Source organism: Polyodon spathula, chromosome 18, assembly GCF_017654505.1.
Source record: "Polyodon spathula isolate WHYD16114869_AA chromosome 18, ASM1765450v1, whole genome shotgun sequence".
NCBI lineage: Eukaryota > Metazoa > Chordata > Actinopteri > Acipenseriformes > Polyodontidae > Polyodon > Polyodon spathula.
Window position 1 is genome coordinate 3,110,943 of NC_054551.1, and position 19,032 is coordinate 3,129,974.

Here is a 19,032-nt window from a genome sequence, read left to right on the forward strand (position 1 = left end):
GACGTGCTTGACAAATCTCCCTTAAAAATGGCAAGCGAAATACTTCTCAGAGAAGCAACAGACAACGTGTTATAAGCCATCTCTACTGAGTCACTGTGCAGAAATTGTCTTGAAAGCCAGGCACACTCGACAAGCCCCAAGCACTGGTTTGGTTAAACTAATAAGCTGCAGCCAAAAAAAACCACACAATGCATTAAAATTGTAAAAAAATTAAACTTCATGCCATGTGTGAGACACTTCGTTAGATAAACAAAATTAGGCTGAGCTGCAGTCTTCTTCTGCATATAATTTAAGTTAATATGCCGTGTGTACCATCTGGGAGTGCAGGGAGACTCAGAACATCAACCCATTATTATTATTAGTAGGGTTTTTTTTTCTTCCTCCTTATTGTAAGTCAATGCAAAAAAAAAATTAGCCTGTAGTTCTATAAAAACAAAAGCAGCATTTCGTGTTCAGCTCCCTCCCCTCCCAGCCACACTCTTGTTGCTGCAATGCATTTTTTTAACTTGATTTCTGCAGATTCTGATCTAATGTTTAGTGTAAGCAGCCACGCCATTTATTTTTTTTTGTCACGAGAAACTGGCATACCGTCAATATATTCAAATAGAAAAATAAAGCAATCATTTAGTTTGTTTCTATTGTTCATGTGAACTTAATATTTAAAAAGCACCCCTCGACTGGCGGAACGTTTACCTGCCAGATTGCATTCAATATGCATTAACCCTGGGGCTCTGTCTAGCATATGTTGTCTCCTGCATTAATACAGGAAAGAATCCCTGATTCTGTAGTCTTAGCTGACTGACGGTATTGTGATTAACTGGAATGTCAGACTCCTTAACTTCCAGACTATGCACACTAAAGCACGCCTCAACTCGAGTCAAATTCCACCCCCCCCCCCCCCCCCCCCCATGGAGTGTTTCTCTGCAGCTCAATCGGTGTGGCTGACAATCTGCGAATTGCACACGAGACCCTTTGCTAATCAATCAACTGATTTGAAAAAACGTACCCAGCTCTTGCTGCCCGGAATTAGGCTCCAGAACTAGCAACACATTAAACAGATTTACAAGGGAGTCATTCCCCATCTCTGTGTAGTTATGGGTGAGCTACTTTGCATGTCTTTTATGGCAGTGCCTGCACACTTAATAAACAGCGTAATTATGTAGCTGACAAGTGAAATAAAGTGGGCATTAATTTATATTCTGAGGTGGCCATATACAAGAATCCGAATAGGCCTCTCTAAATGTACAGCTTGTATTACCAGGCAATATATAATGCTTCAAATGATGCGTCATTGTAACACAGGGGAAGAAATTCAATCTGCGAGACAATGAGCTACTTATTTGCACAAAAAACTCTGCCGCTAACATGGGATATTGATTTTATCCTGGTTTTACAGCACAATTACAATAATTTCAAACCATCTTGTCTCAAAGAGGAGACAGCTACAGTTTTATATACATTGTGATTTAAAATCTCCACACGTTTACGGCACCTAGGCGTGATTGTTTTTCAAAAGACTTGGCATTATAATTTAGAACATAATTATTTCTAATTACAATCTCATTATATTTTTGTTGGCCAGGCTGTTCTGCTTTCCCTGGCAAATTATAAACCATTTAAAATAATATAACTGAATGTGACATCATGTGTTTCTGTCTTTATCACTGCATGCCATTTATAGACGTCGCAAGAACAGGAAATAGCAGAACCGACCAATAGAAACACCCCAAAATAATATACTGTCTAACTTTGTTAGTTAGGGGCTGTTTAAGTTATTATGTTTTTATAAATTTCACTCAAATTAATTAATTATTATTATAATTTATTTATTAATTTTTTTAAATAAAAAAAAGACAGCATTATAAAAACCACTTGAAATTTCACATATTGTAGACCTGGCTTCATGTTACAGTAAATACTATTATTAATATGGTCTAGATAGAATACAGCTAACTACCAGAGAAACAAGCAATGGAACACTGTAAACTAGACAATCTCAAATCTATTCTTACTGCTTTTCTTTCTATATTTCACTTAAAGCATCTTGATAGACAAGAAATACCACACTAGGGATCTGAACAAAACAAATGTAAAGGTTTAACCCAGCTTCAACACTAACAGGAAAAGTGCTAATTAGTTACTGCGAGAAGATTCTTGTAGAACAGACTTGTCTGCTGTGACCAGGATTATAACGTAATGGTCTAAAGGCATATTTTTAATTTTTTTTTTTTGTTTTAAGATATTAATGCAACAAGAAGCCTGAATAAACCGCACTGCCCGATTCAAGGCAAAATCTGTCTTTGGTCATCTTAAAAGAGTAAGTAGCGGGTTTCTGAACAATATAGTTACATGTCCCTGTGTGTTGCTACAACTGTTTAAATAATGTACCTGTAATGCTTCTTTTCATCGTTAACATCCTGACAACTTTTTACATTTCTAAAACTTTAAAAGTCGGTTTCAAAGCCCTTTTCAAAATGGCCGCTCTAGTGCACTCGCGATTATATAAAATAATAATAATCTATTTTTATACAGAGCCTTTCATAGTGGGCCACCACCACAGAGTGCTTTACAAGATACAAGACTAGAGTGTGTGAACTATGCATTAGCTGCAGAGTCACTTACAAGAACGTCTCACCCGAAAGACGGAGCACAAGGAGGTTAAGTGACTTTCTCAGGATCACACAATGAGTCAGTGGCTGAGCTGGGATTTGAACAATGTACTGGGCCAATCTAGACTCGCCTGATTGGACGAGTGCCGAAAAAAAAGTGGCAACCCAGAAAAACTAGATTGGCCTTGGCCAGACTCGCCAGACCACCGGGTTTCACCCTTAACATATATATAAGTGCTGTGGCTTTTCTGTTCCTTAGTACATCCTGGATCGTTACTGCTGTGTTGCCTGTTTGACAATGTGGGCAATAATCCTGACACTATCAGTGCACTAGAGCAGACATTTTGAAAAGAGCTTTGAAACAGACTTGGAAATTATAAGTGTAAAAAGTTGTCAGGATGTTAACAATGAAATTAAAATTACAGGTGCATTATTTAAACGGTTCTAGCAACACATGGAGACGTGTAACGCTACAGTTAAATGGTTGTTAGCAGCACATGGGATGTGTAACGCTATATTTTTCGGATCCCCGCTATTTACTCTTTAAGGCCTGTATTCATGACTGACTGACAGTTGAGTGACACTGACGTACGTTGAGGGAGCTATTTAAATGCAATGACCTTTTACATAATGACACTGAAGGCTTGCTAAGCACTGCATAAAGGACTTAATGGAAAGTTTACAAATTCCATTGTGGTATAAAAGATAAATACATGTAAAAAAACCAAAAAAAAACAGAAAGCAGCAAGTTTAATCATTTTTAATAGCGTTCCCTTTTTGTTCTGGCTGACAATGCTTTATTTTTCTAGGATTTACGTATTCCACACCCCTTTTCTTATAGGTTAAGCTTATTTTACCCTTGGACCCTCGTCCCTCTGCTTATAACGAAAAACCTTGAGCAAAACCTTGTTTACAGCACATACTGCTTTTGTGATTTTACACACATTTCCAAAGATATACATTCTGGAATTCCTTAAGCCATTTGATGACATGTTGATGACTGATAAGGGACTGGAGAGAAAGGTCCGATGCATCCATACTTAAATAAAATATGACTTACATAACTTACTTTAGCTGCTTTCCTTTTATAACTGTATTATTTTTTCTCCCTGAAGGCCCTACTGAACAATTGACTGGACTGCAAACTATTCTGTCTCAACATTTTTATACTGGAGGGCAGACCGTTACTGTAGGGTAGCAGCAGTGTTACGTATTTTAAAAGCAGCATTTCATAAAATTGTATTTAAATTAGAAGGCACTTGTGCAGAATACCACATAGAACGCCAATTAAAAATAATGGGAATTGAAAGATAACAAGGTCAAATTTAAAAAAAAAATGTAATTAAATAACAAAGCCAGCATTGGATTCTCAAGATATTTCTACATGTAGAGACAAGCCAATTTAGACAGCTTTCAAAGTGTTGTTTCTTGCTAATCAGTTTCGGTTCTCCACACATAGGTAAACAAGCTGTAAAAAGGTGTCAGAAGGGTTCATTTCTCAGTACGTGTTAGACAACCTGCAAATTGCAAGATGGGAACTCTGAAAATGTCAACCTCGGGTGTTAATGATGCTTTCAGTTTCCGCTAACAAAAAAAAAAAAAAAAAAAAAAACTGGTACTTTACCAAATTTCTCTCTGCTACTCTAAGGAAATTCACATAAATAATAATAAAAACACACACACATTTAGTTGCTCTTAGTTTGTGTAATTCAAACAAGATATATTTCCTAGAAATTAAAGGCTGCTTGAAAGCTTTGAAACACAAAAGGGAAATGACTGGATAGGCTTAAAGCAAACCGGTCAACGTTAGATCTTGATTCAGGTTGTTCTGCAATTGGTTTGGAATTAGCCACTTGCAGAAAAAGATAACACATTACATATGGTACTTGGGATTACACAGTACAAAGAGCTCAGTCAGGATTTGTTTGGAAAAGCCTGTATATACCCAGGTTTATGGTTCCTACAAAACACAGCTTTTAATCAAAGATAATTGAGCCATTTGGATATAGGGTGGTTCTCCAGGAGAACGGAAACCATTAGTTCAGCTCCAGTCAGTAGGAGCTGTATCTTATTTCAGAAAATATGCAGCTAAAATTGGTTTAAACCTGACAGATGATATAGAAAAATCAATGGGAGCAAAACGGATAGGAATAACACAACTACAAAATGGCACTAAAAAAATAAAAAAAAAAACGCATAAGGAAAACACGCTCCCTCCCTCTGTGCATGTCTCTCTTCTATTTGCTTTATTTTCATTATGTGTTTGCCCCCGAGGTACCATCCTTTCCAATGTGACAGCTCATAACAGAAGCAGACTGGCCAATCCCCCCCCTCGGCAGAGAAGGACAGACTCTGCAGTCCATTAACATTCAAGAGCACAGCCCCTCGTCTCGCTTTAATAGGGAATTTATTGAAATCTTAAATACTTTAAGTTTGGAATGACTTCCACCTTGCACAATAACACAACATCATTTTATATCTTTAAATAGTACATTTTAACGACTCCCAGTGCAGGTGTAAATGATTGATTATATGTTCAAGAAATACTGCAGGTTTGCCTAGTTCTCTCTAATCCAATTTCCCTGTGCAACACATACTCAATAACCCAAGGTTTATCACGCTTTGGTGTCATGAAGAAATGTTTGACGGCAGGTAACAGCATCGCTATTTACAAGCTAATGAACTGGCAAATGACTGTACTACTGACCTTTGCTAACCCACTGCAAAAACACATCTAAAACCTCATATTTTTTCTCTCACAATGAGGTTTCTTGGCTCGTGGAGATAATATTTTTGTACCTAACCCCTGTTATTGGAAATGGATGAGGTGACTTTCTTCATACCTTTACTGATAACTGCATTCTCTTCAGCGACTTTGGAGATGTATATGTTGGGGGACACGCAAAAATCACTGGAACCCTGTGGACAGAAGAAAAGAAAGAGGGACACGTTATTTATCACTCTGAAACCTCAACACTGATGTCGTCAACAACAATTTGCCACTGGCAACCCAGGACTCAAATCAGGAATGCTAAATACAACCTTTCCCTCTCCTCTGTATCCAAAACATCAGACCAGTACCTCAGCATGCACATCCAGGGGGTGCTCTCCTACTCTGTGGGCTGAAAGACCCAATTGGCACCAACAGAAGCATATGTGCTATCCATTAACATTTGAGTTTGAGTCTCCTCACTCTCTATTTCCGTGTTCTACTGTTTCTAAGTTTAGATTCTAAATGCAAATCAGATTAAAATAAAGAAACAAACTGGGGATCACTGAACCCAGACCCCCTAGTTACTTTCCAGACGCAATCGGAGCTATTTAGGTTAAATCAGTTATCTTTCCACTATCTCATAAAGGTATTTGTGAATAGATTCATTATATTGGAGATGTACAGGCTAGTTGAACTTTGCTGTCCGGAACCTGGTCCCAACCAGGTCGTTTATCAATCCTTGGTGTTCAATTAAATAACTATAGACCTGGATTGGAAAGAGCTACAGTACAAGTGAGTATCACTGATATATCACGTATTAATACTGCCTCTTAAAACCACAGTTAGAAATGTGATCACAGATCAATGCTTAAATATGTCTGTATCCACTGGCGTAATGGAAGAATCAAAAACAATACCACAAAATCAATCTCATCAATATGGACACTTTACTGGTGCTTCGGCCCTCTCATCGCCCACCCTTGCCACTGTATGAAGTGAAACGCAGTAAAGACACGAGGCTCTTATTTTGTATTCCACAGCTCTTTAGTTAAAAAAGGTGTCTTTTAAAGTTAACTGGTTGGCTGAACTTATGTTATGTTAAACAGGGTACAGGAAGGGGAGGAATATCAGAAGGAGGACAGGGATGTGCGATTCAAATACAAAAGTTAAATAACGAGTTTCAAGACAAGTAGACACAGCATTTCCACGAGTAAACTACAACTACAGAAAAGAAAAAGGAAAATGTCTCTCGACTGACGGTACACAATTTAAACGCCTATCACTTGAGCCTTCATTGAATTGACCAATCCTCCAATTCACTTTGAATTGGCTAGAGCCATTCTAAACACATTTATTCAAAGCATACTTCAAAACTATACAATACACACAACCGATAAATGTCACTAGTTTATGAACGGATTTCTCCTTGGCTGGCTGAAGTGAGTATAACAGTTAAACAATATACCTATACTCAGTCGACCTAATTGATAATACATATATTGATCAGGCAAGTAGTAAAAAGTGCTATTGTTCCGAAAGAGTAAGGCAGCTGCAGTTCACCTCTAAATCTAAACACCAGAATGGGACAATCAGTTCAAAGAGAAAGCAATTCAAGCAGGCATTTTGAAAAAGGGGTCAATCACATTGTAGATCACCCTAGACAACACCAGAGGCTCAATTCCATGGCAATTTCTCAAAGTTTCAGGTATCTCAGTTCACTCAACCGGCAGACCACCTGGACGGTAACCAGGGAAACTTAATTTAATAATCTCAGGAGGTCGTAAATTTCGTTCTCACAGAAACAAAACTCTGTTTTACCTTGACCCGATTCTTTCACAGTGGAGCACTTAAGACACTGCGGCTGCCAAACCAACACTGACAAACAAAAGTGGGCATTTCATTAAGACGACGATATCCGTCTTGTAAATGTCAGTCTTGAAACGACAAGCATCAGTACGGTATGTTTAAATATTGGAATTGGATTAGGCATTTTTCCTGTAATTTACTGTATTTTTCTACAATTTTTTGTCCCAGGTGAAGGACAAATGGTGCATATTATATATAGAAAGCAATCCATCACTTACTAACACAATGTATAGACTGTCTGCAGAGGTAATAAAATGAATGTGGACAATGAAAAGCCATCTCCATTGGTAGGGTCAGCCTTCCAGTTAAAATACATCCAGCACATGTCAGAGCTGAGAGACATACTGCAGCCTGACGGTCATGTTTACATGTCTCCCCTTCTCAGGAATTCTCTCGGCACATTCTGCAGCTGTGGAGATACTCACCGTGGAAACGGCTAGTTCCAGACCGAGCGAAGCCCAGCTGATAATTAGGGTCAACACTCCCAGGAAACAGACCCTGTCAAGAGAAAGAAGAGAGAACCTTATTAGGCCAGCCTTGCTGCACACTCTTCCAGACCCAACATGCAATTGTCATTTTATTTCCACCTTTAAACTCCAAAAATGTTTTACACCAGCGTCTGTCGAGTGCAACAACAAAACAGAGCTGTCAGTTTGCAAAGCTAGGGCTGCACCAAGATTTGAGCAGAAATAATGATGGAATGCATAAGATCATCTTACTTTATTTCAGACGGTATATCAGAATGATCATATTTCACGGTCTGGTTTTTATGTATCCAAGCTCTCATTAGTACGGTTGCAGTCCAAAGGTAGGGCTTCACCTCCAATGACAAAGACAACTTCTCATTGAAATGTCTGCATCTATATGTAATACTGATGTGCTAGGGCTGGCAGTGGTAGGGATGTAGTAGAACAATTATTGCAGTCTCTGTCAAACTGAGTCACACACCCAGGTAAGTGTTCAGAGGGGTGAAACCATCGATCTGCAGAAAGCTAAAAGCAACCATGCATAATGTTAAATGGCTCAGACTGGTCATCTGTGACTTCCCATTTGAAACAGTGAAAACAGTACCTAAATCAAATCACACCAGAGATGGATTAGCTATAGATCTCAGACACCTACAAAGATTGTAACTGCTGCTTAAAAAATAAATTATAGCAAAGCTTACATACTTGTGTGTTCACTTAAATGGCCCATCACATTGCTCATTCTCCACACCTCATACTTGGGATCAATTAATCACTCAATCTTTATTTTATATAGTGCCTTTCATAGTGGCCCACCATCACCAAGTGCTTTACAAGATGCAGTAACAACAAGAAAATCCACAATACTTTAAATACAGAGAAATGCATAATACATGATATACAGTAAAAAAAAAAAACATAACACATTAAATGCAGTGGAAAGTGCATAATACATGATAGTAACATAATACATGAAATAGTAACAGCAACACAGCAGCTAATAGCACATAACAGGCTTAAAGAGCATGGAATGCAAGAGAGAACAGGTGGGTCTTTTTTGTGAGTTGATTTAAAGCGAGCGACGGTGGGAGCTTCATGCACCAAAGCTGGGAGATAGTTCCAAAGAGTCGGAGCCATGAAGCTAAACGAGTGTTCTCCAAGTGTTGTGCATTTCTGCTTGGGGATAACAAGCAGGCCAGAGTCGGAGGACCTCAGCTTGCAGGCAGGGTCATAGCGGGTCAGCAGGTTGAGGAGGCACTCGGGACCTATGTGATGAAGGGCATTGTAGGTGAGCAGGAGAGTTTTGAAAATAATCCTGAACTTTACAGGGAGCCAGTGCAGCTGGGCAAGACGGGAGGTGATGGGATCACGTTTTTTTACATCTGGTAAGGATCCTGGCAGCGACAATCTGAATAGCTGCAATCGGTTTATGGTGCGCGCCGGGAGACCACCATATAGAGAGTTGCAGTACTCGAGTCGAGAGGAGACAAATGCATGACAAAGTATCTCCGCATCCGGGAGGGAAAGGTAGGGACGGACCTTGGAGATGTTTCGAAGATGGTAGAAGGAAGATTTGACCATGGAGGAGATGTGAGCATCAAAGGAGAGGCTACTGTCAAGAAGTACACCAAGGCTTCGTACTGTGGGGGAAGGCAGCAGCAGACAGTTTCTGAGGTTCAGGGCACCTATATTTAGATTTTTAAGTTGAGTTTTAGATCCTACTAGGAGTTCAGATTTGCAGAAGGATAGGATAGGATATCCTTCGAAGGGCAGCTATCTTTTATAAATAATTATCTGTGATGGCAGGAGCCTGGTTTCCACAGTGTGAAGGTGACCTTGCTCCAAAGCAACCCTGAGGGCTCAGACAAGTGTAAGATGACTTCAGAGCCACTGTGACTTGTTATTGTCAAGGCCTGATTCAGAAGCCTGCTTTGGGAATGCAAGCAAACAGCAGTTCATTTTCTGTTTGTTTTATCTCCCGAATTAGGCTTATATTCACTGAGTGTACAGAGTTTGTGCCATCAGTAAGGAAAGGGGGAAGCCTACCACACCAAACAGAAGAAGCAATACAAATGATTACTGTGGATCCATCTGGTAAGAGCAGTCTCTGGTCAATGTAGTAGGGTTACATTTTTTTTTTTTTTTTTTTTTTTTTTTAAACCAAAACAGCTTTTAAGCAACTGCAACCAAACTGAATAAGCTAAAAACAAACTCCAAATCACCACCAAGTGTGATATTCTGTCAGTTTGAGTTTGTGAAAATATTTTGCTATTCATTCACAGAGTTTATTTACAGTATGTGCTTGAAAGAAACTAATTAAGCCAAAACACATTTTAACAGCTTCTTTCTGTTTTCCCTTTCAAAAGCAAGGTTTACACAAAATGTGCTGAAGACAATGAATCAGGAATCAGTTAATCTCCGGAAAAAGAAAAGCTGAAATCTTTTTACTGTCCGGGAATTGACAAGTGGCTGTCAAAAATTAATAGTTTCAGCTATAAATATTCATACAATACAAAATGTACAGATTTATTTTTGTTTAAAGTGATGGGTTGCTAAAGATCCACAAAGCAGGCTCGTTACGGTGTCCATTTTGTTTCTAACTGCCGTCATCAAGGGAATTAAATACAAAGTCTGTAGAGGAACTCAAAGTGATTTGAAGTGTACAAGAAGGATCCCTGTTGACAAGACTAAATAACAAGCCCCTCTATGTATCTGATAAAGCTTTGTGGTGGTTTCTGTTCAGTGCACGTATCTCCGGATGGGCCTGGAGTGGGTGGCTGACACAGCTTACTGAAGTCGTGAAAAACCTGGCAATCTGGAAACATTGCACCTCAAATCAGACGTCTTCTGCTTACTGAGCAGCAAGCGCTGTATGTAAAAGTTTTCAGCACCTCGTCTAAATCTGGCTCCAAGTGAACAAAACAACCTGTAATTCATGTTGTTCCTCACAAATCCTCCCACACGCCTGACGTGCTAGAGCCACAGCACGCTATTTCTGTGCTTCAGTTGCTGAATATTAGATTTAAAGAGTGTGGAATGAGCCGCCACCTGTGCAGAAACTTGTACAAATATATATACACGCACGAAAAAATTACCTTTGACACCTGAGACATACATACAGTCGAACATGCATCAGGTTTAGTGCACTTTTCCAAATCCACCTTAATGTTGATCACTTGAAGACATGTATAATTGATGTTAAAAATGGATAATTGATGTTAGATTTACCAGCTCAGCAGTCAATGTATAAAATTACTAAGGAGATGATGCAGTGGTTAATGCTACAGTATTTAATGCTACTGCATTTGAGGTAAATTCGGAAATAAAGTCAGAAAGCTTAATTGCAAAAACTAATTTAATAAAAAATAAAAGATTTCTGTAAGATCTGTTATGTACTTAGGTAAATTAACTGATTTATTATTTATTTTCCTTAAACTCCAGTCTTAGGATGTTTTTTTTTTTTTTTTTTAATTATTTGATTAATCTTTCTAAACTTCACTCCATCCCTTCTTGCAATAATAATAATAATAATAATAATAATAATAATAATAATAATAATAATAATAATAAGTATTTAGCAGAGACCATCCATTCATGTTTAGTCCTCCATACAGACATGATTAGAGAAAGATTTCTGGTTTTATTTCTGAAGTTTTTTTCCCCCACTTGTCTTTGGCTATGCAAAAAAAACAAAACAAAACAAAAAAAAAAACACTTTCCCGATTTAAATCAAAATTGACCATGGGGTAAACACTGTATGGTAATAATGACATCTCTTCAGCAAAGCTCATGCCTCTACTAAGTGTGATTTAATATTATTAACTTAAACTAATTTAGAAAAAAGCATGAGCTAAGTGCATGCAGGTGTTGCATTTCAGTGCGAATCCTAAGTAGTGTGCTACTTCATTTTGCTTTTCAAGCACAGTAGTGGCAAGTTAATAATCTATATAATTCTTTTTCATGGGCTCAGTTGTCAAAAACACATACATCTACTTTTTGCATTAAAATAACACTTCCACCACAGTAACAATTAGTTACTATTTAAGCTGAATATTCCTAATCAGATTTAAAAGCATTTACCGCACTGTCTCAGCCATCCACCCACAGTCAAGAGTACTGACAGTTATTGATATTTAAAGTAAGAAATGTAGACGATAAAGAAAAACTAGCTCCTCTCACAGCTCAAGCTTCGCCACAACAATATTCATTCTTCATTAAGAATGAACAGCTCTGACAGCAAGTCGGCTGTCATGTGACCAGACTTACCCAATGAGAGTGCCCTTGGAATTGCGGATGAGTCCGAAGAGCACAAGCAGACAGATGAGCACATCGAAGAGCAGCAAACTGAGGTACCCCAACCACCTGCCAAAACAACAAGAGACCACCACTTAATCATCATCACTCACTACACACTGCACTGTTAGTTACAAAGGGCCACCAGCAGGGGCACTCTTCCATGTGCTCCACTCTGTACTCCGGTAAAGTCTATAGGCATTTCAGTAATAATACCATTTTATTTTGTTTATTTACCCCCACAGATCAATTTTTCTGTCAACTCACTAAGGTAGTTAGACAGCCATACTGAACCCTAAAGGTGCAAGAAATATTCAGCTTTAAACTTCCCCCAGCATGCAATGCCATGTTGAGTTGCGTACAACATTTGGTTAGAGTCATGCTAGTGTTAATTAAGAAGGATAAAAACATGCGCCCTGACAGCCTGCTGTGTTAAATACTGCACAAAAGGCAGCTCCTTAATGAGTGATGCTGTGCCACCCTTACTCCAGTCATACATTATATATATGTATAGACACACACACACACACATATATATACATATATACACATAATGGAATTAGCGATTGTCTTTAACCCTAAAGCTGCGCCTCTTCACATAAGCTTCTGAAGCACTGAGAGATCCCTGCAGTCCTGAGTGTTCCTTTACCACCCAAGATCACCTTACATAATGTTGGTCCATTCAGCAGTGACTGAACTGAAACTAAAGAAGGTGTGCTTTAAAAACACCTCTTTACAATAAGCCACAGAATTAGCAGAAGCACTACAACATGCACCATAATAGTCAGGATTGACCCTTCATTACAAAAACATAATATAATAAACTAAATAAATCTAGTCTGTAAAGGTTAATTTTTTTACTCCCTTTAGTGACTGTAACAGAGATTCCACTACACTGTTGCCATGTTCATGTAGAACACGAAGTGGCTGCATTTGTACTGTACCTGTACCAGTCGTAGAGCTCAGTTCTCACAGCCAGCTCCTCCAGAGAGACCTCGTTGTTCTCCCAGAAGGGGATCTCGATCACCTGTCTCACCAGCTCATCCAGCTGGCCCTGCAGCTTCTGCACGATGGACAGGTAATCAGCATGCTTCTGGTACTTGTCCTCCAGCTCACTGAGACCCACATCCACAGTCTGGTTCAAGGAGGTTGTGCTTTCAGAAACCTGTGGAAGTGGGGGAGAGGAGGTCACGTTTCTGAGGAGCCTTGACCAGCTTTTATTATGAGATTAATTAGACAGAGGAGAGGGTTATCTACATCCTGTGGCTAATGTAGCTCATAGTAAAAACTGGAATGGATTAGCTATGCAATCGGGTCTGAAAGTCCTGAATCCTGTATTCTTACATATAAGCTTAGTAAACAGTCTGAAAACACCCCTGAATAAAGGTGTTTATCTGGGCCCCCTTCCCTTATTCCAAACCAGACCACCACACCTAGTTTCTACATATCCAGATAGGGGGAAGGTCAACTCAGATTTCTAATTTGTGGCAAATAAAAAAAAAGACAATGGCTGTATAAATTTAAAAAAAAAAAAAGTATACTTGTGACATATTCGTAACTTGTTGACACAAGTTCTGCATCACACTTTGTTCTTGGAACTAATGAATCATTTAGGAAATAAAAAAATGGAACAGTAAAACTACTGTATCCTCTTTTAGTTCCACTATTACAAAGCTGAATTGTTCTGCCAAATGACCTGGATGCCAGTGACAAAGGTCAAGTGTTTTCAACCCTGGGTTTCTTTGCTAGACAGCACCATGAAGTTTCAACACTGTAGCGAAAGTCGCTGTCTTTTTAAGGTCAATGCACTGGTTTTATGAAAGAGGACAGTTAATGAAGTGACTAGAGTAGTAAATCTCTGTATAATGGAAGACCCTCTGCAATAATGGGAAGTAACTAGTGTTCTTTAAAAGACAACAATGTAACACAGTTAGTGTAGTTATTGGCTACAACAGTCCTTGGTGAGTTCTAGAATGCGACTTTCACAGCTGTGTTATTATACATATGCGTTTTATTTTACTCACATTCTGTTGACAAAGTAATGGCAGATGTACACTGCCATCCCGCCTTTAAAATGCAATAGTTTGGGCAAGCAAGTGACAGTGTCCTTGTGGCTACTTCTCATGCGATCAGATAAAATACTTAATAAATATTCTTTCGTCCGGAGAGATGAGAGTGCTGCTACTTCCATATGTTATCAACTCAAAACACCAGCCAAAACAGAATTCTGACAACACATTTGTAATGCAGGTCAAGACGAAAGGAAGGAGAAGGGGGATGAAAATAGCTTACACTATCTCTGCTTTAACTAACCAGTTCTATACAGAGCGTATAGTGCATTTCTTTAGAGAACCAGCTTCACAGCACGCACATCCTTCAGCAGCACAGAGATAAACAGAACCCATTTGTTCAGAGCTCCTTGGGAACATTCTGAAGGACGTGCCGATATTTACCAATTTCTGCACCCCCGCCACGGTTCGGTTGGCATGCCGGAGGGAGTATGTGAGCCGGTGGATTCCATCGCCGGCTTCGCCGTTCCCATAGAAACCTACGGCAATGCCAGCACTGAAAGAAAACAGAGAGAGAGAGCGAGAGAGAAAGAGATGTTAACTGTGACCAAGTCGTGCAAACTCAGCAGACTGCAGTTCTCCTCCAGCCTCAAAAGACTGAGGGAGAAGTTTAGACAAGGCTGGCAGTTATTGAACTTTTTTCTAAAGCTGTGTGACAGAACCTTGGCAACTCCGAGACAGAGGGTCAGTCACTGCTGAGCAGTCATTGTGAACCAAACATTCACAGAACAGCAGTAGAAAAGAGAGGCAGCACTCACTGCTGCCGGCCGCAAGTATTCAAGAAAGGATCTTGGAGGAATGACACCAGTCTCAAGAGATACAGATGCTTTTTTTTTCACTTTGCACAACACTGTGTTCCAGCATTGAAAGTTTGCTTTGGGAACATGCTCCACAGACAGTGAGCTCTGCTACTGGGTGAAGTTAAGTCCTTGTGACAACTCGGAGGCAATGCATCCATAATTGTGCACAAAGTGCCATAAGCATGTTATCATAGAAAATCGCTATGATAATTTATTAATAGTTGGGTATTAATAAACGGTCATGAGGCTACAGTATCTCTAAATGTAAAACTTAAAAACTCAGCCAAAAAAAAAAAGGGCTATGGAGAATTGCAAACGTAATACTGATCCACAAAACCGAACCAGGTAACTACAGACAAATAAGCCTGAATTCTAATATACGCAAACTTAATAATATTATTAATAATATTATATGGAAACTATAATAAGATCCAAGATGGAAAATTATCTATATGTTAACACTATCCTGGGAGACAGTCAGCAAGGTTTTAGGAAAGGGAGATCGTGTAACCTGCTTGATTTTTTTGAGGATGCAACATCGACAATGAAGAATTACAAAGCATATGCCATGGTTTATTTAAATTTCCAGAAAGCTTTTGACAAAATCCTGCGTAAAAGATTAATTCTCAAACTGAACGCAGGAGGGATTCTAGGAAATGCATACACACAGATTAGGGAGTGGTTAACATGTTTAAAAAAAAAAATAAAAAAGTATTGATTAGAGGAGAAACCTCAAAATGGAGCAAGGTAACCAGTGGAGTACCACAGTATTAGGTTATCTGCTCTTCCTAATCTAAAATTAATTCTGGTATAGTAAGCAAACTTGTTAAATTTGCAGATGACACAAAAATAGGAGGAGTGGCAAACACTGTTGCAGCAGCAAAGGCCATTCAAAATGATCTGGACAGCATTCAGAACTGGGCAAACACATGGCAAATGACATTTAATATAGGAAAGTGTAAGGTACTGCACGCAGGCAATAAAAATGTCCATTATAAACATCATATGGGAGATACTGCAAAAGATGCAGTTTATGTTGACTCAAAAATGTCTTCATCTAAGGGGCTCTTGAGTGGCGCATTTGGTGGGCTTAGCTCAGCCAGGGAGTCCTTGGCTCACTGCACACCAGCGACCCCTGTATACTGGCCGGGTGCCTGCAGGCTTGCCTGTAAGCTGCCCAGAACTGCATTGTCCTCTGATGCTGTAGCTCTGAGATGGCTACAGGGTGGGTCTGCAGAGTGAAAAGAAGTGGTCAGCTGATGGCACATGCTTTGGAGGACAGCGTGTGTTCGTCTTCACCGCTCCCGAAATACAACTGAACATTCCAAACTGGGAGAAAAAAATTGGGGTAAAATTAATTGGCGACTACTAAATTAAAAAAAAGAAATGTCTTCATCTAGACAAATGTGGGGAAGCTACAAAAAAGGCCAACAAAATGCTTGGATATATAGTGAAAAGTGATTAATTTAAATCAAGGGAAGTAACGTTAACTTTACAATGCATTAGTAAGACCTCATCTAGAATGTTGCGTTCATTTCTGGTCAGCTACAAAAAGAGTATTAGAGCAACCAGAATTATTCCCGGTTTAAAAGGCATGTCAGACAGGCTAAAATAACTGAATCTATTCAGTCTTGAACAAAGAACACTACGCGGCAATCTGACGGTACTGACAATGTTGACCCAGGGGGGCATTCATACATTTATTTTTTTATTATTATTATTATTTTTTTTTTTTTTTACACAGAAAATTGTGGGAGTCTGGAACCAACTCCCCAGTAATGTTGAAGCTGACAACCTGGGATCAATAAGATACTAACAACCAAACGAGCAAGATGGGTCGAACGGCCTCCTCTCATTTGTAATCTCATGTTCCTACTGAAGAGGACTAATAAAATGGAAAGCAGCCCACATTTTAGTTTCTACTGACTGCTAATGACTGTTGTGTATTTTAAATTGCCCTGAACATGGCTTCAGACATCTATAGAATATTTGAGTCATCATGGAGCAGTAATGGAAGAGTTAGGCTATACTGCAAGTCAAATAACCATTTAGGCATATAAAAACGGAAGTCCTTAGAAATCTTAAATCTCACAGCATGAAGCTGGCAGATGTCATGTTTTTGTCATCTAAAGAGGGTGTCAACAAGGTGACCCAATCTAACCACAGGCAAGTAATTCTAATAGGATGCCTGAAATCCACATCAAATTATACTCACCAGTCCCCTGTAGGCAGGGCTCTGCACCACAAAGCACCAGACACACTTGAAATTCACGTACAGCAGAACAAAAACAAAAGCAGCAGACAAGTGAAAATAAACAAGTTCAAAAACATAGCTGACAGTTAAAAAGGAATGAGATTCTGGACACCTGTCACAGCCTGCATTCTTTAGCACCAACCACCATGCCCCTGTGTGATTAATGTTTATTGTGTGAAGATTAAACTTGTGACTGAAAATGTATTACAAGTTAAGGAAAGCTTGTGTTTACTAGTAAGTGTTCCATATAGAATTTTTTTTTTTTTTTAAGTGTACACATGTACTTCACTGAACAGAAAGCCGGAGTGTGTGTATAGTGTGGATGACTGGAGCTGAATATTTTTGTATTTCCTCTGGAGCTGTCTCTAAAATGGGTTTTCTGTGTTTTGAAACTTCTCTCATTCTTTGAAGGCGTTGTGTTTTTTCTTTTCCCCGGTTCCCTGCAAATCTTCACTGCGCTTCATATACAAGAAGGGATATAACAAGTAGTCTGGTGGCAGCTATTTCATTTACCGATTGCCTTAGTAACTCTTGCCTTCGTGACTGGGAGACAGGAAGTAAGAGGGTAGGGACAAGATTTATAAAGGAAGGCTTTGCAGCACGTGGTTTCAGAGGTAAATTACTGATATGTAAAAGTGATAGAAGAAAGAAAAAAGGACCAAAAGCCAAAACTATGTAACAGCCCACCCAGGCAACTCTCAAGCATCTCTTTCTAAGCATGACTGTCCGCGAGTATGGCTGATTCACACGACGGCATAACCCACTGTCACAAAAGGGAGAGGGGAGAGAGAGACGGAGTGTGAGAAGAACTGGTTTACTTCAATTACATATGAAGAATATTAACCAATGCATACTTTGCATTCCCTGTCCAATGCTTCAGGAGGTTTTCAGACCCTGAGCTCCCACCAGCTTACAGCAAGAGTTGCAGCAGGCTGGCACAGGTCTCATAGTGTTCCAAACCAGTCTGCTCACATGATAAACAGGACTGTCTTAGAAGGGGGAGGGGATCCAAGCACCTTCTGCACAGTCGCTTTGTAATCCAAGATGGGCTTTTGTTTATTGAAATATATTAAAAGAAATCATTTACTTGCACAGCTTAATAAAGATCTTGATCAAAGTGGGGCCTTGCATTCTTTGCTTGAATAAGCAAAGTGTAACAGGTAGGACGGAAGGATTAGGAAGGTGAAGCGATTTGCCCCTAGCATTACATGCTTTGCTGAGCTTGGAATTAATCCCATTCATTGTTGTTTTACAATACTGGTGAAACAAAAACTACAGTAGTTTCTATAGGTAATAAGGCAAACAAGAAAAAAAAATAACATACACACAGAACAGAGCAAATGGGACGCTCAAAGTCACAATATGTTCTGAATAGAAAATAATCCAGCTCGTCTCCAAGGGATGGGATCATGCATGATTGCATTTTTATTTTAGTAAACAAAAGGACAAGGGGGGGGGGGGGGGGGGGGGGGGGGGGTTGGGGGGGTCGAACAGCTTATAATTTCTTTGGCTGTGTCTCTCTCCTTCCAAAACTTAAATATTAATAAACATTGTCCAAATCTAAGAAGCTATGTTTACATTTAAAGTTCATGGACACTGCATTTTCTATTTATTGTACATTCCTTCAAAAAATGGGATGTTTATATAATTCATGTTTCCACTACACTAACTCTGCCCTTGTTTCCATGGCAACCCGTCTAGGCCCAAGACGGGCTCTCTCTAAGAATAGATGCACATAGTTATGTAGCAACTTACAACAGAACAGAAATATGATATACCATATACAGAACATACACATTATACTCATTTGCTACATAGCCACATAGCATTTAGTACATACTTGCGACCAATAATAATAATAATATTATTATTATTATTATTATTATTATTATTATACATGTTAGATGGGCGTCAAGGCTACTTGTGCAAAGGGAACAGAGCTGATCTCTAGCATTTAATTT

General features: G+C 39.1%; 1 protein-coding gene across 3 annotated transcripts in view; it reads right to left on the reverse strand.

Moving 5' to 3' along the window:
* The window catches only part of LOC121330936 (protein tweety homolog 3-like), a 64,085-nt gene that overhangs the window by 16,238 nt on the left and 28,815 nt on the right, over positions 1-19,032 (reverse strand). For all 3 annotated transcript variants that reach the window (XM_041277927.1, XM_041277926.1, XM_041277925.1), the window contains 5 exons: positions 14,402-14,513; positions 12,893-13,113; positions 11,922-12,017; positions 7,614-7,686; positions 5,453-5,528 (listed from right to left, as the gene is read on the reverse strand). In XM_041277927.1, coding sequence (XP_041133861.1) covers positions 5,453-5,528; positions 7,614-7,686; positions 11,922-12,017; positions 12,893-13,113; positions 14,402-14,513 — 578 coding nt within the window. The remainder of the gene's footprint in view (positions 1-5,452; positions 5,529-7,613; positions 7,687-11,921; positions 12,018-12,892; positions 13,114-14,401; positions 14,514-19,032) is intronic.